The sequence below is a fragment of the Cyprinodon tularosa genome, unplaced genomic scaffold (genome assembly GCF_016077235.1).
Source record: "Cyprinodon tularosa strain WSP-4 unplaced genomic scaffold, ASM1607723v1 ctg1158, whole genome shotgun sequence".
NCBI lineage: Eukaryota > Metazoa > Chordata > Actinopteri > Cyprinodontiformes > Cyprinodontidae > Cyprinodon > Cyprinodon tularosa.
The window spans coordinates 54,034-77,653 of NW_024037957.1; the positions used below are offsets into that span (position 1 = coordinate 54,034).

General features: G+C 39.2%; 1 protein-coding gene across 1 annotated transcript in view; it reads left to right on the plus strand.

Annotated features, from left to right (window-relative positions):
* LOC119797484 (NACHT, LRR and PYD domains-containing protein 12-like) overlaps positions 1–23,620 on the plus strand; it is a 92,325-nt gene that overhangs the window by 43,947 nt on the left and 24,758 nt on the right. Inside the window, exons 8-9 of the mRNA XM_038306570.1 lie at positions 7,418–7,591; positions 14,941–15,150. Coding sequence (XP_038162498.1) covers positions 7,418–7,591; positions 14,941–15,150 — 384 coding nt within the window. The remainder of the gene's footprint in view (positions 1–7,417; positions 7,592–14,940; positions 15,151–23,620) is intronic.

Here is a 23,620-nt window from a genome sequence, read left to right on the forward strand (position 1 = left end):
GTGTAAGTGAACGCAAACTTGTTTGGCAACTACTTTTTCAAGAGTTTTAGATAAGAAAGAATGGATATAGGTCTATAATTGACCAAGTCATATGGGTCAAGAGACGGTTTCTTAGGCAGAGGTTTAATTACAGCAACCTTAAAAGCTTTAGGTACATATCCCTGTAACAGAGATAGATTAATCACATCTAAAATGGAGGAGGAGATCAAAGGGAATACCTCCTTAAATAACCTGGTTGGAACTGGATCTAACATACAAGTTGAAGTTTTAGATGAAGACAATAATTTTGCTAACTGAGAAAGTTCAACTGGATCAAAGCAGTCTAAACCCGGTTCAGATTCCATGACTACCTCAGATACAATCGCGGATATGGGAGTGCTTATGATCTTATTCTCAATAAGATCAATCTTATTTATAAAGAATCCCATGAAATCATTGCTGCTAAGAGCAGGTGGAATGGGCGGTTCAACAGAGCTATGGCTCTGGGTGAGTTTGGCAACTGTAATAAAAAGAAATCTAGGATTATTCATATTCTCCTCTATTAATGAGGAGAAGTATGCTGCTCTTGCTTTTCAAAGGGTCCTCTTATACAGCAGTAAATTATTTTTCGATACTAGGAAGGACTGCCGCAGGCCTGTGGAGCGATATTTTCTCTCCAGTTTCCTAGCATTTTGCTTCAAAGTGCGAAGCTCTGCATTAAACCAAGGAGCAAGCTTTCTATTTTTAACGGTTTTCATTTTCAAAGGGGCTGCATTGTCTAAGGCAGTACGCAGAGAACTAGCAACCCCATCAACAAAATCATCAACCTGTGAAGGGGAATAAGCTATGCTTTTGCACTCTGCAGCACTGCTCAGCGACACAGAGGAGACAGAAAGTGAAGGAGATTCTTTAAAATGTATAACTGCACTATCTGATAAATATCGTGCAGATGGAAGGACCAGTGACCTAGTTACCTAGTTCAAAGCCATTGCCGGTCTACTTAGCTCAGTCTTCCATATTGTTTTAATACCAGCGAAAGTAAGGTGGTAGTTTTACTTAAGACAATGGCAGTACAGGCTCCAAAACCTTGTCAAAAAAGAGCACAGAAAGGTATATCTGAAACTGCTGCTGTCAAGACAAAACCCGAGGAAGAAAGAGAAGAAAGATCAGTTTATGTATTGGAAAAGCATTTGAACGCTGGTTAAGTTTGAAAGAACAGCAGCAGCTCCAAACCGAGACCAGGGTCGGTGTATTTCTTTTCGATTGGTGAGCTAATAACTTCATGTCTTATTAGGATTTTGTGATACTAATTGGTTTTGGGAAGTATGATGTCTCGGAATAATCTGAACACCTAGACAGACAGCATGCGTGTTAATGTGTTTTGAAGGCGTGGTTTCGAGGGGTGGTCTGAAGGAAGAGGCATTGTTGTGTATTTTCAAAAATATAGCTTGCTGGAACCATTTTTCCAAGATCTCCTACAGCATCTCTAAGCAGTGTTGTGTTTTTTGAGTTACTACGTTTTAGTCAATTCTATCCACACCTGCTCCATAATAGCTAAATACCCTAGCCTATGTTCTGTCTCCCATATATAATCTCCCTGTGCAGTCCTTCAGTGCTGGTTTCTCGTCGTTACTAAGCACCTCTTTTGTGCTTTCCCCTGGTGTCTCTTACCTTTATTTTGCATTTTTAGTTCATGAACCTCGTCTATGTTGGCTTTGGTAATATTATTAAATCAGCAAAGCTTACATCTGTTTTCTCATCTCTAACTTCCACCAAACCTGTAATACTGAGGATGGCTTGTTTGGGATCATCATAAATAAGTTATAGATTTTTTGAAAGACCATCATTTTTATCCAAGCAATGCTTCCAGTTTCTAAACGTTATTTAAAGTGGGATGTGGTTCAATGTTATAACATCTATCAATTTTGGATACCTAAATATGTTATTGTAGTTGTACATTAAGAAAATTCTGGAAATTACAATCATTAATTTATGAAATAATATGAGATTCTTGAGAAAGATTTCAAAAACTCTATGTCTAAAAAAATGGTCATGATCTTATCACTTTAAATTTAATTAAAAAAGGGCTTTATAAAATCTCCTGAATAGCTGTTTATGCTAGTATTGCTAGTTAAAAGTTTTCAATTAGAAGAATGTGTTTCAAGAATGTGTTTTTTTGTCATAAATTTTTTCTTTATTCTAATTTAGCTACTAATTGTACCCATTGCTTCATTTTCCAGAGGGTTCCTTATGCTTTAATGGTTTCTTCTAAATCCTGTATATTGTAGTTTTCGATTTTGTTTTTATATGATGAGTATGATGTTATTTTAACTTTCATCACTTCCTTCCCAGCCCCCCCTGAAGACAGATGGTGATATTCCAGGGAAATCCTTTTTTTTTCCAAATATGAAGTCTGTGCTCTTGAAAATATCATATAAAATCTACATCTTCAAGCAGTAATGTATTAAATCTCAGGCCTTTAGTCTCTGACTATTTTCCTTCTTAATTCTTAGGTTTAGAAAAGCAAGAGCTTGGTTGCTGACAGTTATATGGTGAATCTCAGTGCCTGAGATGTCAGTCAAGAGCTGCTGAACATAAGCTAAACAAGAGAAACAATGATGTAAATTTGAGAAAATTATATTCCACTACAGGAAATGTTGTCTTTTTTAAATTCTTAAAGTGCCTTAAATCCCACTGCTTTGTGCAAATGGGAAGTCATTTTATGCTGGGAACAGCTGATAACAGACATTATGGGTCAGGGAGGAAGTGGGGTCAATGGAGCTGCTAGCTAGGAGGTGTTAACAACTCTAGTTAACATATGAAATGCTACTCCGGTGGCCAGGAGGCTAGGAATATCCTAGCATGACTACCCATTTACTGGATCAAATAAGAAGACTTCATAAATCACATTTGATTGTCTGTCATATGCCCATTAGATCAATTCCAATTGGATGATCTGAACCTTTATTGGTAAACTCGTGTTTCTGTCCATCCATCGATCAATTTTCTCCTGCTTAGTCATTGTAAGTGTTGTGGTGGGGCCACCACCCATCTCCAGGAGTGTAGTCAGTCTGTAGACTGCTGGTTAGGGAGATAGTAGGCTGAGTTTTATGGGGAGACCAAGTGGACTGCGTAAGCGCAGCAAGACTCCGGTAGCAATGTGTCATAAAGCGGGACAGATGGACCCAGTATTCAAGGTGAGAAAGCCAGTAGGAAAGTTCAAAACATTTATTTTAAAAACACAAAACAGAACAGAAACAAAGCAGGCTGCTGTGGATCTGGCAGCTGCACGAGGGGGGCAGGGCACTGCCCAATCACTGACACTCTTAGGTTTAGGGAGAAACACACGTAAGTGACCACAATCATCTGAATAGGAGATGATTAGAGTGAGTCCTTTACCTAGTTTAACAGTTCAGTCCATCCTCTCCAACATAGGCAGGATAAGGCGATGCACTGCCAATGAGAGGTGGCCCTGAGCCATCCACAGAGTTCCCGATGCAGCAACCCCAGTGTGCAGGTTGGAGTCCAGTCCAGGACAGGTTCAGATCAGACCGGAGTAGTACTGGAATCCAGGAGTCCGGAGTCTGGTCGGTGTTCTGATCCACTCAGGAAGGGACATATCCGGGTGTTTCGTGGAGGTGTGGTTCAAACCTGATTGCCTGTGTCGTATGTGGATGTAGGCGAGCTATCAGTTTCTTCTGTTGAATTTCAGCCTAGGCTCCATTTCAATCTGAAAAACTCACTCGAAGAGAAATGACAATTAGAAGAAACTTATTGATACAATTATTTGGTCTTTGGCGCTCAGACTCGACAGGAAACATAGCTATGAATTTTAATAGATATGCATGAACAGGAGTAAAGAATAGGGTTAGGTAAGACCAGTGCCACAAAGGCTTACCTAAAGAGGGACAGGGATAGTTGCTGCAAAGGCCTACAAAGAGAGGGCCAGTTGCTGCAAAGGCCTACCAAAAGTTTGCGAAGGGATGGTGAGGTGAGGTGAAGTGAGGTGAATGGTGATGGGATAAATGCTGGGATGGTTGCTGGGATGATTGCTGGGGTGAATGAGGCAATGAATGATAGTAGGGAGCCTGGTATAACAACCATCTGGCATGATGGTTGAAGCCCCGTTGCTTCGAAAAGTCAAGCTCCATTCTTAATGAATGGCCCGACGACGCAAGCTAAAGCTAATGGGTAAACCTCACAGAACAGAGAATTAGAATTGATGAGGGGGACCAGGCCATGAACTGTGAACCAACTATTTGAAAGAACCCCCCTGAAACCTATGGATGGGGAATCACCGTAAAAATGAAGCATGGCTGCAGACAGAATGATGTGATAGTAGAAAAGATAGCTGATCTAATCGAGAAGCAGTCTAGACCAGTGTTTTTCAACCCTGGTCTTCAAGGCACACTGCTCTGCATGTTTTGGATGTTTCTGAGGTTCAGCACACCTGATTCAGATGATTGCAGTTCAGCAAAGCCTGATAATCTGCTATCAATTGATAACGCATGTGAAATCTGGGAAATATCTAAAACATGCAGGGCAGTGTGCCTTGAGGACCAGCGTTGAAAAACACTGGTCTAGACCAAAAAGAAAAGTCAGAGGGCTGCCCCTAAACAGTGAACCTGGAGAAGGAGGAAGGAAATGAAATTAGCCAGAAGAAGCAGCCTGCAATAAAAGAGCGCTGCTTGAGATAATGCACAAATTTGACTGACCAAGCAAGGAGATACTGAGGGTTGAAAATAACGATGCAATGATGACTGCGGTGATAACTGCAATGATAGGCTGAGGTTGAGTGCTCTGGCCCGCCACAACCATAGATGAGCTCTACGTAGTGATAAGCTGAGGGTGCGAGCAGAGAACACACACACACACACGTGTAGCGATGAGCTGTGGATATTATAGGCAAGCCACGATGAGCTAAGAAAGCGAGATGGGGATGCAATGATCTAGGCTAGCCCACAAGCCGTGATGACACAAGAAAAAAAAAAACGAGCAAGCCGCAATAGTTAAGAGTGATGTTTCAGTTGAGATACGTTTGCAATGATGTCCCAAGGGGTTAGAAGTGAGGGTGTCATGAAATTATACCGCAATGGGATAAAAGAGGGATGCGTCTGCTACAATGGGTGTAGGGCGCCATGATCGCCTGCAGCGATGCTATAATATGGCATGAAGTACCTGCCATGATTCTGGTGCCATAAGCACCCACAATAATAGGCGCCATGAGGCACCTGCCGCAAAGATGGAAGGTGTCATGAGGTGCCCGCCGCAAAGGTGGAAGTTGCGATGAGGCTCTCCACAAAAGATGGAAGGTGCCATAAAGCGCTCACCGCAATTTTGGACAGCAACATAATCGCATGCAGTACTGAATGGAGGGCACATAAGCAACAGATATAATGCACCATGAGGCGTATGCAGCCATGGATGGAGGGCACCATGAGTACTTGTAGCGATGGAAAAAAGGGGTGCCATAAGGGCACCATGAAGCGCCGTGCAATAGAAAGCACCATAGTACCTGCAGTGATAGAAAGGGTGCCATGAGCGCCTGTACTGATGGAAAGAGTGGTGCTATAAGCGCCACCGCTATGGATGGAGGGCATCATGAGCACCTGCAGCGATGGGAAAAGGCACCATAAGCACCTGCAGCGATGGGAAAACAGCACCATAACCACCCGCCGGGATTATAGAGGGCATCATAACACCTGCAGTGAGGAGAGTAAATGCCATAAGGCACTTATTGCAATGGATGGATGGTGCCATAGGGTGCCAGCCGCAATGAAACTTGTCTAACGTGAAGGAGATTCAGATAGAAACAATGCGCTGAGGGAATGCCTGTGACTGTGCTGGCGTTGAGACATCCAATTGGTGATGATCTGAAACTAGAAGCAAAGATTAATGAATGCAGTGGGCTACATAATCACTAACACAATGATAGACGTAGCGGACACGTAAGCTTCCTACAGGGTAACTGATTAAATCGTCAAGACATAATTAACTGGGAATATTTTACAAAACCCAGCTTGAAGCCAAAATATAAGAGGACTGATGTTAATTAACGATGAGCTGTGAGCTGAAAAGCATGTGTGTGAAGTGTTTTTAATGGAGAAGAAAGAGCTATAGCTATGAATGAGGAAACACTGGAGCCTTGACGGAATACATGTCACCTGAAGAGAATCAGTGTCTGCGAGCTGAACGCAGAGCGAGCCAGCTGACTGCTGATGGCTGAAACACAGAAATGTTTGGAGACAACATTTCTGCACAGCACAGGGCATGGCGGAACCTCGAATCTCAGCAGCACTGCATGGATCAACACGTGTGTCAGAGGATAGGATGGGATGGCGGAGGATCCGAAGCTCACTTCGAGTTGAAACTGTGTAAACTCAATGAAGTCACACAGTGCAACCACCACCTGGTAGCATACAAGTTGCGGATCTGATGCCTTTTAAGATAAACTTTGGATGCCGATTGGCTTTCGTGGAGAGCATTCAGGAGCGAGTGTTCAGTTTCTTCAATTGAACTTTGCCCTAGGCTCAATAATACACTTCCATCTGACTTACTTGTGAAAAACTCAAGAAGACTCAGGTGGAGACATTAACAATTACCTGGATCAAAAATTACCTGACAAACAGACCACAGTTTATGGAAACTTTCACCCTGTTCTCCTTTGCAGAAAACACAAAGCATGTTTTCACCCCTGTTCTTGGGATGCCACCCAACATTCTTCTTCCTTCAAAAAGTAGTTGAGTTTGTACAAAAAAATTATTTTTTGGTTTCATCTGACCACATGGTTTTCTCTGAATCCTCTTCTGGATAATCTATGTACTCTTTCCCAAACCTCAAATGGGCCTGGACATATACTGGCTTAAAAAGGGATGTGAGTCCCTCTCGTCATAGTTTGCTCTCAGCTCTCTGCCAGTCTTCCTAGGAATTAAAATTACAATGTCTGCCTTATTGATGATTTGTAACCAGTTTTATGATAATTAAGTTTATATATATATATATATATATATATATATATATATATATATATATATATATATATATATATATATATATATATATATATATATATATATACAAACATTGACTATTTCTGCTTACATCAGTCATTGTAAATACAAAAGGGGAAACATATGTCATACCAGATTCACACTGGTTCATACTGATCAATTAATTAGTTCCACTATTTATAAATATATACAAGATATTATCTAAAACAGCAGAGTTCGTTTTTTTACAGGTCAGTCTGTACGGGTAAAACATAATTCTGAGTTTAACTAGGTCATTGAGCGTAGACATTTGTCCAAACCACATATGTTCTGATTTGGGGTTTTGACCTGCATTGGATTTCTATGAGCTTCTCAGTTTAATTATATATAAGTTTGAATTTTTAATTCATCAGACATGTTTTTATTCATTTTTATATCTCTCCCTTCAGACTGAATGACTGTAACCTCTCTGCAAGAAGCTGTGAAGTTCTGGCCTCAGTTCTCAGCTCCCAGTCCTCTAATCTGAGAGAGATGGACCTGAGCAACAACAAGCTGCATGATTCTGGAGTGAAGCTCCTGTCTTCTGGACTGAAGAATCCAAACTGCAAACTGGAAACTCTCAGGTCTGAACATCTGTCCAGGACACATTTGAGGCTTTGCTTTATAACCAAATATATGTTGAATATTTTTGTGCTGAATTTTGTGACCACTACAATGTTTTTTACTTCAACTTCATGAAGTTACAGAAAAATATAACAGGTTATTGTTAGGGTTGTTAAGTTTCCCCAACTTTAACCTATAAAAAATGAAACAAAGACAGTGTAAGATTTTTTCTTGAAATGCTTTGCAAAGGGGAGTCCAGAGTTGAACTATCAGGCCCCGTCCACACGAAGTCAAAAAGAACATGAAACGCTAATATTTTCCAGAACGTTTGTCGTAAAGACGGAGACGTAAAATAAATGTGATCGACCACACGAATGCATGAAAACGCTGCAAAATGTATGCCAGGCCTGTAAGTGGCGCTGTGGTGCCAGAGCAAAAATAGGCGAAAACATGCAACGAAATGTTGGGCATGCGCAGTAATATTTATACAACAACCAAACCGGAAAACCCCTGCGGGTCCATTGTCGTGGTTCATTCAATTTCAGGTGCTGAACTATGTCGTCGATATTGCTCTGTTCTTCCTGGAGATATTCCAGAAGAAGAAGATTCTGTTGTAAGCCCGACAGCAGGGTGAGTAGCATGAGCAGCAACCATTCAACACAGTACGGCGCCATTGTTGTTGTGATACTGTGTCGCGCATGCGTGTTTAGAGGCGACGCTATGACGCATGCGTGTAAAAAAAAAAATGCGGTTAGAGCTTAAAGGTGAAACCGCGAAAAAAGCGTTTCAAAATCTTCCCACTCAAGGCTTAATAAAAAAAAGATTGTTTACAGACCCCCGAAACGCCGGCTTCGTATGGATGAGAGGCTGGTTTGGTGAAAAATTTGTGCGTTTAGGCCAGGGTTTGACTTCGTGTGGACGGGGCCTCAATCTCTGCATCTCCTCTTGGCTAAACACTTGCCAGGCTTTTTATTGAGCAGTCAACACATTACAACAGCAGGCGTTAGTTTCGATTATGCAGTCTCTTAGACGTAGCATGAACTTTTAAGATAGGGAACTTGCCTGGTTTCAGTATATGCTTTACACAAGGTGTCGGAGTTATGACTTTTCACTTCTCTGCTTCTCAAATGAAAAACAGGAAAGCATTCTTACAAAACATTTGACAGTCTTATGACCTCCATACACTCTTTCCAATGATGAGAGTAACATATAGAAAAACAAATGATTGAGAGCAATATAAAACATATAAATGAATAAAATAATAAAAAAAACAGAAATCATAATAACTCCAGCAGTTCTCCACTCACAAAATTCTACTGATGAAGTTTCAGATGAGGGGAAAGGTGAAACGAACTACAGCTCAATGAGAATATTGGCTTTTTTAACAGAAATAATTTACATAGTTGGGCATTTGATTGAACTTCTCACCCAAAACAACATCAAGCTGAATCTAAACATTGCTGGCACTGGAGGAAAATTGGGATCTACACACTTTTAACTGTCTTGATTACATGAAATATGATCTCAAACTGGAAAGCAATCATAAGACACATCAACAGAAGTGTTTCTATTAAAGTCATAGATTTAGAATTAAACAGAATAAAAATTCCACAAATTAATAGCCTCATCATGGCCAAACAGAAAACCGTCAAACTCCAACGACCCAGTAGCCTGATAAACCAGACTAATAGTGAGATTAAATGTGTAATTGAGTCTGCCCCCGATAAATGAGACATTGGAAGATTGTTGATGAGAACAGCCTATTGTTTTCAAACCATGTCTGTACATATTGGCCAACGCTCTGACCAATGAGCGCAACTGACTGAGACGTGGGAAGCACAACAGAAAGCTGATGGAGGAGTGTAAACAAACAGCCTGTTTTTAAAACAGAGAATATGTCCGTCTTAAAAATTAATGAGCGTAGAGCCTCTTCCTGCTCAGGTTTCAACGAAAAACCCCAAGTCTAATCCTTCCAAAACTGATTCCAAAACTGAGTCAAATGAGAACTGTTCAATAGTTGTTGCCATCTTCCTTTTTGTGCTTTCTCCAGTGTCGTGCAGCTTTGTCGTCCCACTCTCAAAACCCCAACTGCTTTGCATCTAGAAATTCAAAACACATCTCTGCTTTGTGATTGGCCCACCAGATCTAGGGCCTGGGGCATTGATAGAAGCTAGACCCACTAGCAGACAAAAATGATTTTGGCTGCTGGTGGGTGTGGCTAGTTTACTAGGCTAGCGACCTAGCAGAATTAACAAGTGGATAATTGATTTATATCTAACTTGGCAGTAGCTGAAGAGGATGGGCCACAAAGGGCTTAAAAGCATCATCGCTCCAACTACAGATTTTTCTAGGACAAGCCAACAGAACTGACAAAAAGTACTGAATGTCAATTCTCGTTTAGGAGAACTGAACAAAAGATGAATGTCCCCTTCTTTTAGCTTGTTTTGCAGTTGGCATTATCTCGATGATGAAGAATTTGCACAGGCATCTCTAAGCATACACTCAATTCTCATTCTTCCACCCATGATGTCCTCCAGTAGAGCCAAGGTTACTATCCTTCCATTATCATACAGCCTTTATGTCACAAATTCAGAACTTGTGACCCAGAATTTCAGGCAGACAGACTGATGTGATTTACAATGCAGTTTATTGACAACAAGTTCATTCTGCAACTCAGCAGCTAGGACAAAAATGGCCAGAATCTCTGGTTTTAAAGTTCAATCTGAACCCAGAGGAAGGACTGGAAACCAGCCGGACGATTTCACACAGCATGTGGCGAATGCCGCCCAGAGAGTTTCAGGAGCTGAAGCCAAGGAGGCTGCTGAACTGGCTGATGAGCAGAAGCAAGCAGAAGAGGGAAGGCAGGAGTTTCCCAGAAGCTAAAGCTGTTGGCTATGAAGTATATTGGTGTCCAAGACAGAAGACCAGAGATCAGAAGAGGTACTGAAGAGAAGTCCAAGTCGGGGCCAGGAGACATATCCAGGATATTAAGCAGGCAGAATTCAGCAGGAGTCTGAAGACAAATCAGGCAATTAGATCAGAACAGTCAGGCAGGCTCAGAGGTCCAAAGGTAGAAACTAGTCAGGATTAGGCAATCAGAGCAACACAGAGGGTATGCTAGAAAACTCTAACCAATGGTTGAAATTATCTGGCACTGACGACTGGGGGCAAGCAATTTAAATAGAGGCAGGAGCATGTGGGTGAGATGAACAGTAAAGAGAAACTCTGCTGAGCTAGGCAGGTAAATAGAACGAACCATAAAACCAGTCATCAGTGCCAAGATCATGACACTTTACACATTATGGACATGTGCATTGCGTACAGCTTGTTAAACTCTTAACAATCTTCGCACCTGAATTGTGTAGAATTATTCTGTTCATCCATTATTTCTTTTTTAAGTAAAATAAAAAAAAAATACTTTTTGAGAAAATATATGGCTCTCAGATTGCTGTGCATTTGTAGACCAAAACAGTATATATATATATATATATATATATATATATATATATATATATATATATATATTTTTTTTTTTTTTTTTTTTTCCCGCTATATTTCAGTTTAATCAATTAGGTTTAATTCATAAAAGCTAAATGATGATGAATGGTGTCTGTAATTTTGTTTAATTAGATTAGTTTTGGTGCTTTATACTTATTATTCTTGTGCAATAAACTATTATGATTTTCGATAATGGGGACCCATTTCCATGCTTTATGTAAACATAACCAGTGATGGGAGTAACGGCATAACACCCTTACCTTTTTTAAGTAAGGAGTAATCAAAATTATTACTCTTACTGTATAGTAAGAACAGTAACGCAGTTACCATTGCCGACACCCGGTTACTGCACGTTACTCAGGTCGCCACAGGGGAACTACGGAGAGCGTGAAGGATCAAATATTGGATGGATGGATGGATGGATGGATGGATGGATGGATAGATAGATAGATAGATAGATAGATAGATAGATAGATAGATAGATAGATAGATAGATAGATAGATAATCTGTAACATCTCAAACATACAGGATTTCAGAATTAGACATCCCCAGTTAATAATTTCATTCACTCACCAGATCTGAACACCCTGTTAAAAAACTTCACACCCATGAGTAGGTGTGAGCCTGATGATATTTAAACCACATCAGATACCGTTCCCCCCATGTGAAGCAGGGGAAACACTATCTGATTGGGTTTATAGGCCCATCAGATAGCGTTCCCCCCCTGATGTCATTTACGTTGAGTTGCAATAAGTGCAAAACTTTCTGCAGGTACTTGTCTTTGTCCACTCTATTCAGCTGGCTTTTGAAACACACGGCGAGAACGTGGGGGCCGGGTGGTGAGGGGGTTACGGGGGCGAGAAACGCAAAAGTAACGCAATAGTTACTTTTACTAGTATCTAGTTACCTTTATTGTGGAGTAACTAAGTTAGTAACTCAGTTACTTTTTGGGAAGTAACATGCCCAACACTGATAACCACTGGGTTAAGTAGATTAAGGTTTGCCTGCTATTTGGACACTCAAACTTCTGCAACCCTCACCCACCCCAAGAAAACACCACAAGACACTTCCACAGGAGTGTGCCTTTGTCCCCCATGGTGCCTTGAGGACGAAGCACTGTCCCAGGCCTCTGTGAAGCTGTCTTGGGCTTCATACTGGAGGAGGCGCCAGCATGCTAAGCCTGTGCCCAAGGTCCAGATTTCCAGACTGACCAAGGCTACGTCTGATGGTTGACATTCAGATTTGACTTGCAACAAAACAGACCGTTGGTAGCAGTTTTCTCTGAGTTCCAGAACTTTTAGATGCTTGAAGAGGCTTGAAAAGGCTGGAGCAGTAAAGCTTCCCTAATGTCTGCCAGCCTGGCTAGAACAAAGGATACTGTCTTGTTGCAAGCTTATCATGCTAAGCTGCTAAATGTTGGATAAAACTCAAGCTTTCCAAAACGAAAATTGGCAGATGTACATGTGTGTTACAAGTTAGGGAGAGTTACTAGCTAAATAATTTATTTCTATGAAGATTCTTGATCATTTCATGTGTTTACTGTTGGGTAAAGACAAGCTAACAAGATCGACTGGCGGTACACTTTGCTAACATATCTGAGCTATTATTTATAAACCTATAACAAACTTTAATTCACTAAAGGTTTAGAAATTGATATAACGTTAACATTTGTGTTTTCTCATACACTCATTACATTTTTATTACCAAATTATGACCAAAAGTTGTGTAATGGGAATAATTAAGCTGCTAGCTAACTCAAAGAAGGTATAAAACTAATTAACTAAAGGTTATTGGTTTCTGTGTCAACGTTTGGTTGAGGTTTGAGGACTCAGATACAGAGGCAGGGGTTAGTTCTTGCATATTTAAATAGTTAACACAGGTAACAGAGGCAGGAATCCAAAAATCCAACTTAAAATGATACACAAAACAGAACCACAGAGATATCAGGGTAAAATCAAGCACAAGGAACCAGGGAAAGACAAAGAGACACAAGGTAAAAAGAGGAACCAGCACTGTGGAACTGCACAAGGAGAGTATTTATGGGAGACTGAACAAAGAGAGGACTAACGATCTGATTAGGAGCAGGTGTTAACTGAGGCTTCTAGGGAAAGAGCTAAGGCAAAGGAAAAACAACAACAGAGGGCAACAAAGAAAAGCGTAAGAACCCAAATACATCCAAAAACACAAAAATAGGAATTAAACCAATAAAACTTGAAAAGAAAAACATTTATCAACATGAAACTAAAAACTCAATGAAAACTTAACAGAACCAAGACCATAACATTCTGATTAAGTAAATTATTTAATAAATCTTTATTTGGCCAAAATAAGATTTATTCATCTCTTGGATTTGCATTGTTAAGTAGTATGAAAACAATCCAATTGCACTAAATTAGTTTAAAGCTAATTTGATCACATCCCAAATTCTTCAAGATGAATATTGGTCCCTTAAACACAAAAACCATGCTAAACTGGTCAGAAAACAGGACAGATGGACCCGGTATTCAAGGTGAGACAGCCAGTAGAAAAGTTCAAAACATTTTTAAAACAAAAACAGACAGAACAGAAACACGCTGCTGTGGAACTTCGACTGCAGACACTGCAGGTGCTGAGGCAACCCATCACTGATTCTATAGAGAGAAACACAGGTAAGGGACCACAATCATCTGAACAGAAGATCATAATTAGAGTGAGTCACTTATCTGGTTTAAGAGTAAAGTCCATTCAGGAACGGACAGATCCAAGTTCCAGGAATCCATCAGAGCACAAAGGCAGATTCAGAGTCCCGTGCGTCAAGGATCCAGCTCAGACAGAAACGCACCCTGGGAGCTAGAATCCAGGAGGAGTCCAACCGTGGTACTGGCAAACAGATCTGGCAGGGACAGACAGGGCCAGTGGGTAAGAGGGAACAGAATCAGGAAGACAAGGGAAACACTGAAATGCTCTCACCACTGGTTTTGGAATACTCGCCTGAGGACACAGGCTAGAGAATAAACTCCTCACCGGAACATGAACCTTAAAAATAACTAAAAATAAGTAAACTGACAGACATGACACTAACATAAATCAAACCAGGAGCAAAACAAACAGCAAACAAAAAACGATCAGCCCTAATAACTGTAACTGAGGGAAACCTTCAGGGGGATGAGATGTGTGATAATTGGGAGCTAGAGAGAGTTAAGCAGGTGAAAGGCAATGAGTAATTTAGGTGAGCTATCAGGGCAGATCATGACAAAACTGTGATATCACTGCATCACCTCATTGATTATGGTTTTCAACTATGTTTTTTTCCCTTCTTTTTTTACATAGTATCATGATTTAGTTGAGTTTATAACCAAAATATGTTTGAATTGGGCTGAAGGATTTTTATTAACAATTATATTCTTAATGGAATTTATTTCATATATGTGCAGAATTATCTGACCATGATTTGAGCTTGATTTCTACTTTCATTTGTTATTCTAACACACACCCACTAGGGCATGTGTTCACAAAAAATATATAGGAGTCTGATTATCGTCTGATGAAATAATAAATAATAAATTAATTCAATTTCAAACACATTCATGCAACATTTATTTTTGCACATGCAAAATATGCTTCAAATATTGCTTCACAAGAGTTTTGTGCGTTTGCCTTCATACCTGAGGTCCCTGATTCTCAAGTGCCCCATATCAGTATAAAGGGTAAATGCCCCACTGAACCACAAGGGTCCTACAGGGGTTTTAACAAGAAAATAAATAAGAATTTCAATATATAGTTTTTATTTTTATTAGAGAAAACTGTAATCGTCCTGACTGTTCATTGATTTAGACATGTCCCAATAACATCTGTTTGTTCTTCTTTGGTTTGTTTCATTTTGTCTCTCAGACTTAGATCCTGTAACCTCTCAATGAGAACTTGTGAAGTTCTGCTATCACTTCTTAGTTCCAAGTCCTGCTGTTTGAGAGAGGTTGACCTGGAGAACAACAACCTCCAGGATTCAGGGGAGAAATTGCGGTATTACCTGAAGAAATACTCTGCTTCAGAGGAGGCTCTTCTCATGCTGCTATCAGTTGTCAAACCTTCAATCAGAGTATTGTAAGTACTGACAGATTATCTATTTTTTGATATGAGTTTTTTTGTCTTTTTTCCTTTTCTATGGCGCCTGCTTCTATCTGGAATAAAAATGTATTATGATGATGATAATGATGTTTTAATATTTACTGTTACATCAAAGACCTGCTCACTGTAAACAAAGTGTTTTCACAGGAAAACCCTGTAAGTTTAATTTACAGAGACTAAAATCACAGCAGAATCACATTAAAAATCTGTTAATTCTACAAAATTGAAATGTTAATTTTGTATAACAGTGTTATATATATATATATAAAAAAAACTCTTTCCTGTATTTTTACATGGCATAAAGGTTTCTACTGCATCAATAACAGCATTTACAGGCAAATATTAGGCAACAGTCCATAAAACAGCTTGGATTACTTATTTTTCCTTTTCACAAAACAGTCCAACAAAAATAACCAGGCAACAAATAACCGTAACTTTCTCCCCCAAAACAGTCCACAAAAAACCACTTACATTACCTTTTGTTCAAAAACAGTCCACAATGCAATAACCTCCCATTTCTTTTCCCCCTATAACAGTCCACAAAGCAGTAATATTTTCCTCTACAACAGTGCACAAACCAACAACTTGCAGTAACTTTTTCCAGAAACAGTCCTCAATGCAATAACTTGTAATACCTCTTATGAACGGAGTCTACAGAAAAAGTTCTTCAACAAGGTCCACACGACTCGTGATCACAGAGTTCTTATATCAGGGCGCGGACCTGTTGGTTCACGCTAAGGAGATGCTTTGACTTTTTTTCCCACTTTAGTTCCATTCTCAAGGTTTGTCAAGAAAAAGCACCTGTTAAATACAAACAAACAAAAAAAGGCCATAATAAGCATTTTCATTTATGAATTTAAACTATTGTACGGAATTACATATTGAAAGTATGCTATATTCACTCACCTTTGAAGAAATTCCAGGGTTAAAGCCAGCCCAGATGGATAATGGATGTTAAAGCACTATTAGCTCACAAACATTACGCTCAGTGCAGAAGTGAATAGATGTTTATGTTGACAAGGGGCCGATCCAGATTTAGCATGTATGTTGTTGAGGACTAGCATGACTATCTAATGAAAAAATTATGGAACAGGGTATATTAGTGTTATTCTGACTGAACAAATTCCATTAGTAGCACAATTTGATACAATAGATTAGGAACAGGCTTACCACAGCCAATAATGGCTGGGGTCAAAGCACCTTGTTACAGTCAGACGTCTTCTGCCAGACTTGTGTCCTCTACATAGAAGAAGATGGACTCCATCTTCTCATCATAGTAGAAGCATGGGTGCGTGGAGGACTGCAATCAATTGGATTAGCCTCAGACTTACTTCTTGTGATTTCACACTACCTGCAGAAATATTGAGAGTGACTGAAGTTCACTGTAAAACCCACTATGCAATGGGAACCCAAGGTATCCCCCCAGCAATGCAGTGCAAGCTTCCTTTTAAAGTTTCTCCATCTACATTTATTCCATCTGTTTCCAAAGCTAAAGATCTGTCAACAACTCTGAAAAAAACTTTGCTCATTCCAAAGCAATTTAGGTAATTATCAATACACGATACTCAAAACATGTTATCATTGTTTGCTGCTGAAAGATAGACTGCAAGAACATTGTGTGTCCTCTTAGCAGAACCCAATGAATTCACAATTTCGAATGAGTTTTGGTACAAAATCAGTTTCAGGCTTTGAGGGTTTTCATAAAAAATTGTGATATTTAAAAAATCTTTCCAAAATAAAAATCTATAAAAACCTCTGTGTCAGCATTGCCGCACTTTTGTGACTTTATATTCTTTCATAGAGTTGACTGTAAAAAGTTTGTGCAACAGATATGTAGTAAACACATCTTAATCTTTGTGTCATGTTTTCATCCGATCCAAGGCCATTTTTTGGGGTTCTCTATATGTAAACATTTTTGTGAATGTCTTGTTTCTGGAATATGTTGTTTTTAACCGTTCCTGGTGACAGGAAGGGAACAAATCTGAGTATTTAATAACGTCACAGATTTGATTAACAGCTTTCTCTGACAGGCTTATGTTTTTTAATAAGGTACATACCTTTGTTATTGTGTAGGTTTTACCCAACTCATGAATATTTTGCATTTACTCTACAATGATTTGTATAGTAGAACCAGGAATAAGCAGCTGTCCTTGCAGATTAAAATTAAAAAAGATAGGCATTTCTGAGATATGATTCACTATCATTTTATATTATATCAATAGATCCACAAGCTACTCTCTGCAGATCATGTGTATTTTCTGGATTGTCTGTAATGCTGATCATATTTGATGGTAGAGGCTGAGTTTCCCTGTTCATGTAGTCAACACAATCAGCGGAGCATGGTTTATGCTTCCGACATTTGGGAGAAGTAAATGATGACTATTTTGTAAAGATATGTTTACAACCCCTTACTGGGTATGACTTACCTTCCCCGATATGATCATTTAAGTGAGACACTAGTTCTTTCACTGTGTGCATATGGTGGGTACATAATGCAATTGGCAACAACTGCTGTAGCATGAGGAGTAGGTGCATTGTGCACATGATAAAATTGCCTTTGAAAGCAGAGTAAGTTGTAAATGTTTGACTACAGTTGGCACCAACGCACTTAAATAGACGAGGCTCATTCCTCTGCAATCTGCAATGTAGAACATAACCCCTTAATGTGTCAAATTTCTTTTTACAAAAAAGACACAGCTGATTATTGTTAGAAAACTAAGTGTGTCTCTCTGATTTTCAGTTAAAATGAACTGTCATACATCGATCTAGAAATTTTCAAAATTAACTGGAACTAGCTTTGAACACGTGCGTTAGGCAGATATATTCTGTAGGTCTAAAAAAAGAAATTGAATGAAACTTACCATGCAAGCGTTAATTTTCTGATTAAAGAGTCATAGACCCGGGTCGTGCAGTGATGCAGTGGTTGGCGTGCAAGTTCGAATGCGACCTTTGGTCATTTGCCGCATGTCTCTCCTCCTCTCTCATACCCCCTTTCCTGACAGCCTACTGTCAAAAAAAAACGAGCCACTAGTACTCTAAAAACTCAAAAAAACAAAAACAAAAAAACACTCAGACCCAAAACTGATTGTGCAAAAATCACAGACTTGTCAAAAATAAAAATAAAAAATATTTCATATGCTCTTCAGCTCTCCATGCTCGTTCTTGAAGTCAGCTGCAGCAGTGAACATGAAGGCAGCTTGTTCTCCTCTCGCCATCACTGCATTATCCAATGTAAATCAGTCCTTACTCATTAGTAGTAATGGTAAAAGTTTGTGGTTATTGGAGGCACTGTCATGTAATCTTTTTTCTTTGTTTTTCTACGGTATTGACACAATGCTTAAAAGTTACTTTTTTTCTAAATTTTTCTAAAAATTAAAAAAAAAACAATTTAAAAAGAAGACAGTAGATTTAACATTAAAAGACTATAGCAAGTATTATGTTCAGGACAAAACAGATCTATAAATAATGTTGTCAGAATTTGGTATTTAATGTATCAAAAAACAGGCAACTCTGCAATAAAATATTGAATATATATATATATATATATATATATATATATATATATATATATATATATATATATATATATATATATATATATATATATATATATATATATATATATATATATATATATTGTTTTTTTAGGTTTCAGCTGACATTTAGGTTTGTTTGTTTTTTTCAAATCAACTGACAAAAGCTATAGTTTTTCATTTATGAGTGTCTTAATAACAGAATTATTTTGTTATAGGTCTTACAAAATCCCTGTGTGGTTTAACACCATTTTTTGTTTTAACAAATAGATTCAATTAAACTCACATATAATTTTAGTAAAATTAAGATAATAATTTTGTTTCACAGTTTACAAAGCTTTACCATGAATTAAGCAAAAAACATTTTCAGAATACAAAATTTTCCTGTTGTGAATTTAAAGTTGTTATGTATTTGTAGTTGTTATGTTATGTATGTGTGCTTCCTTCGGAAATCCCTAAGGACAATCCAGTACCCCGGAACAAAGGAATGGAGAAACCAAAAATGCACCAAATTTCACTTGAATTTCTCCACGGAATTCCCCAACGAGGAATTACTTCTATTAAAAGAGCTTTAGAAGCTATTGCTTCAATCCATTTACTAAACATGTCAACCACAACTAGGACATACTTCTTGCCCTCAGATGGAGTTAGTTCAATAAAGCCCATCATTAAATAATTGAAAGGTTCTCTGGGAGGCAGATGACCAGCTGGAGTCAGCTGTGTGGCTCTCCCTGGATTGAGAGTAGCACAAATCATGCAGGCCTTGTAAAATCTTTAAGCAAAAAAAGGTCAAAGCATATCTAGAGTGAGTATAAAGACTTTTTCCTTCAGCCAACTTGAAGACTTCTGTTAAAGCAATTTGAACTGCAAAGGTTTTGGCAAAGAAGCTGAAACATGAGTTTCATGAAGAGAACAAAAAGCACATCTAACCTTAATAGCACCAGTTTTAGGGTTGTGAGAAGTGATCCACCAACAAACAATAATACAAACTTTGGATTTTCCAAAGGCACATCAGACAAGTCAGGCCTAGGGGTGCAAACTTCATCTAGCAAAGCTACATAATTTTGAGCTTCACAATCCTCCTCAGTAGGAAGAAGGGGGGCTGGGTTTAACACAGTACAACTTTTAACCCTGACATTTAACATGTCAAACAAAACAGAGATGTATTTCAGCCATCGAGCCGCAGAGAAATGACTAGTTCTTTGTTCCTAAAGAATTGTAGCGACAGAATGTGGCATCAGGACCGTGAGTTCAGCATGACCCACAATGTCTTGTGAAGCTAAGACAGCTTTCTCTGCTGTTGCTACTGCTGTAAGGCCATGATCTTGGAGAAAAAGAGAAGTCATACATCATTATTTTATCAACAGTCTAAATAAAAAGCTTATTTGGATTTGGAAAGCTTAAAGGAATAGTAAACCCAAAACATGATTAGCCTTCATTTTCTACTCACCCCCATGCTGAACAACACTCTGGAGTACTTTTTTGATATCTCAAATGCATCTGGAGATCTGGGAGGCTCCTTGCTGTCTGCTGACATTCAAATAATGGAGGTCTATGGTGACCGAGGCAGAAAGGTCCATAAAAGTCCACAAAAAACGTGTCAATATTCCTCCATACTGCTCGTCCAATGTATTCCAAGTGTCCTGAGTGGGTAGCGTCCATAATTTACTCGAAACAAAGTCATTTAGAATGTTTTTAGGGCATAAACAGTAGTGTATAGGATTTCCTAAAAGCGCGTTCACGAGTCTACGGAAACCGCGGCAGACCAAACCAGATGAAAGTGCGCATTCAGCTCGGCAAAGAACTCATGCTCTTCCTCAACACTGAAGTCCTCAGACATTTTTCATTCGTTGTTTCTTTCTTTGCACATGTAAACAGCACATTTCTTTTTCTACGCTTGCATTATCGGCAGAGCAGACGCTGAATGCGCACTTTCGTCTGGTTTGGTCTGCCGCGGTTTCCGTAGACTCGTGAACGCGCTTTTAGGAAATCCTATCAAACACCGTTCCCCCCATGTTAAGAAGACGGGAACGCTACCTGACGGGGTTTATAGGCCCGTCAGACACCGTCCCTCCCATGTTAAGCAGGGGGAACGCTACCTGACGGGGTTTATAGGCCCGTTAGATGTAGGTGGAACGATTTCAAAGAACTTAGTAAGTGAGAATAAAATCCTAGGTTCTTTTCTTTTTTCTTTTTTTTTTTTAACAGTGTCCTGTCTGGCAATATGGCAATAAGAATAATTATCTTGATACTAAAAAGAGCCCAACAGATTTTACTTTCACAAGTGGAGCAGCAGGGCTATTGCTATAGTGTTCTGCTTGTTTCATGCATAGAAATTGCTTTATTTACAGATTATATGGACACTGCAATGTAGGTAGAACAGAAGAGGAAAAACAGAAAAAATATGACAGAAAGAGGGATAATGAAAAAACAACCAACGGACATGGTACAAGACATACAATAAAGTAACACCTAAATACTATAGCTGAAGTAGTATTATTTAATCTGACATGTGCTCTGTGTTACCTGAAGATAAGTATATGGGCTTTCTGTATGGAAGTGAATCTCTGAGTACCTGGAACCAAGCACCTGTAGCTGTTTGTGAGGGTGCACTTGTGCATGTAAAGTTTATCAAAAGGGAAAATGCTCAATAGTGGTTGTGCAGAGCCGAAGAGGCGCCCCCCCAGAGCATTGAGTCCGAAGCCTGAGACACCCAAAGGGACTGCAAGAGCGAAGGCAACAAGGAGGGGCCAGCCCAGGAAATCCTACCCCCACCAAGGGAGGAGGAGAGACAGCCCCGAGGAAGTCCCCCAGCCACCATAATGCCGGAGCCCCTGGGAGCAGCGGGGACAAGTCTGCTGGATATACCGGCAGCCAGCCACCCCAATGTAAATGCGGCCCTGGGCCCCAGGGATCCGAGGCCCCAGACGCCAGACTCTGGGCGGCAAACGGGGAACAGGGGTGTGAAAAGACGCCATTCCTCTAATTCCTGGATCTTTCTGTGTTCTAACTTTTTTTATGAGATGAGAATGAAATACTTTTACCTCTCATCACTGCTTTCCCTGCTTCCCATAGTATAGATGCTGATTTTCCTGGTAAATCATTGCACTCCAAGTATGATGCCCACTCTTCCTTGAAAATTTTAAGAAATTCTTCATCTTTAAGCATTGATGTATTAAATCTCCGGCACTTGTTTTGTGGGGCTATTTTTTTTATTTATTAGGGTTAAAGTAACAGGAGCATGATCACTGACAGCAATAGGATGGATTACAGCATCCGAGACGTCAGACAGCAGCACTGGTTGAACTAGAACGACATCGTTTGGTAGACGGTGTGTTTGTGGATGTTGGATTCCTTGCTTCCCCATTACGATGTTGTCAAAACACTTGTCCAGGTAGCCCTCCAGGCTCGTCAAGGTCTCTTCTTCCAGTTTTTCCCTTGGAAATACGGGAAAATTGTTAAAGTTTAAACCTACTTTGTTTAATTTACAATTATTGGCTTACTTACCTGAGTGGATTTGTTTTTTGAATTACCTGTATGTCGCTATTTTACTTACGCACACAGCTCTCGCGAGATCTCAGCTGCTCATTCCCAAGCCTCTCTCTAAAATCCTCAATTCTTATTATTAGGAATGTAAGTGTAGCATTGACTTCTCTGTAGAATTAAAGAAATGTGTTAAGAGATGATAGTTTATTGATTATATGTGATCTGGGCAGCAGAAGAATTAGGCTTTTCTGCAATAAAAGTGCATGTAATGCAGCTCTGAGTGGTTCATGGGTTGATTACATTTTTCCCCTTTGGAAGATAATCCAGAGAAGCTAAGAACAGTATCTTAAAGGTGGAATGAGTTCTATTAAGAAATTGATGAGAAGTGAGGATGGCAAGAGTTGTGAGTCTATCTGTTTTGTTGGAATTTAAAGGGAAAGCACTCCTAGAAATGGTTAATGCCGGTTGCATGAGCTATTCTTTAATCCTCATGCGCACATAGAAGCTCGTGTGAAAATCTATGTTGAGTGTGTGTTCTAGATCCCTAAGAAAGGAAAACAATGTTTTTGCCTAGAGTTCTGATGCAGAAACAAATACCTTCACATCGTCTTTCCCTCAAGGTGCCATTTTTCTTTTTACAAATGTTTCTTTTCTAAACATTAGGCCTCTGTTTTTCTCCATACTACTAACTAAGGAAAAGGCTTGCTTACTGAACCACAGCATATACATTGCCTCAAATAATATCTTTTCCTCTTCCCCCTTGTAGTTAATTTAAAAATGAAATACTAATGTGGCATTACCATGTGATATGGACTATACATGAGATACACTAAGCACACATACACGTGTGAAATTTAAATTTGAAAAGTAAAATATTAAAGGTGATGACACAAACTTAGCATGGATGTATGTTAGAATATGTGAACCTTTAAATCAAACCATTAATGTGTGTGTGATTGCTGAAAACCCAAAATGAGTATTACTGAACACATGGAATGAGATTATTGTTTTCCACCTAGCCATAATTCGATTAGTATGGGATTGAAAACCTCTCCTTGTCCAGCGAGTGTTGTCCTTTATGTCATCATCATTTAAGAGAGGAAACTATCACATCGACCCTGGTCCCCCACCATCCATCCATCTTTTATGGCATTGGCCGAAGCACAAATTGCACCTTGGCCATGGTACCCAAGAGGATTTATAAGCCATCAATGGTTAAATTCCTCAAACCAATTGTGATTTTCAGAATTACAAACATTATCTGTAAAGGATAACTATTCAAAACAAACAACAAGTTACTTAGTATTGGTCATCAGTGTATAAGGCTAAGTAAAAGGAAAAGGAAAAAGAAAAAAAAGTCAGTCATTCGTTTGTCAGGAGTCTAAAGTTAGTGTCTAAATTCCTCTAAACAGTCACACACTAGAACA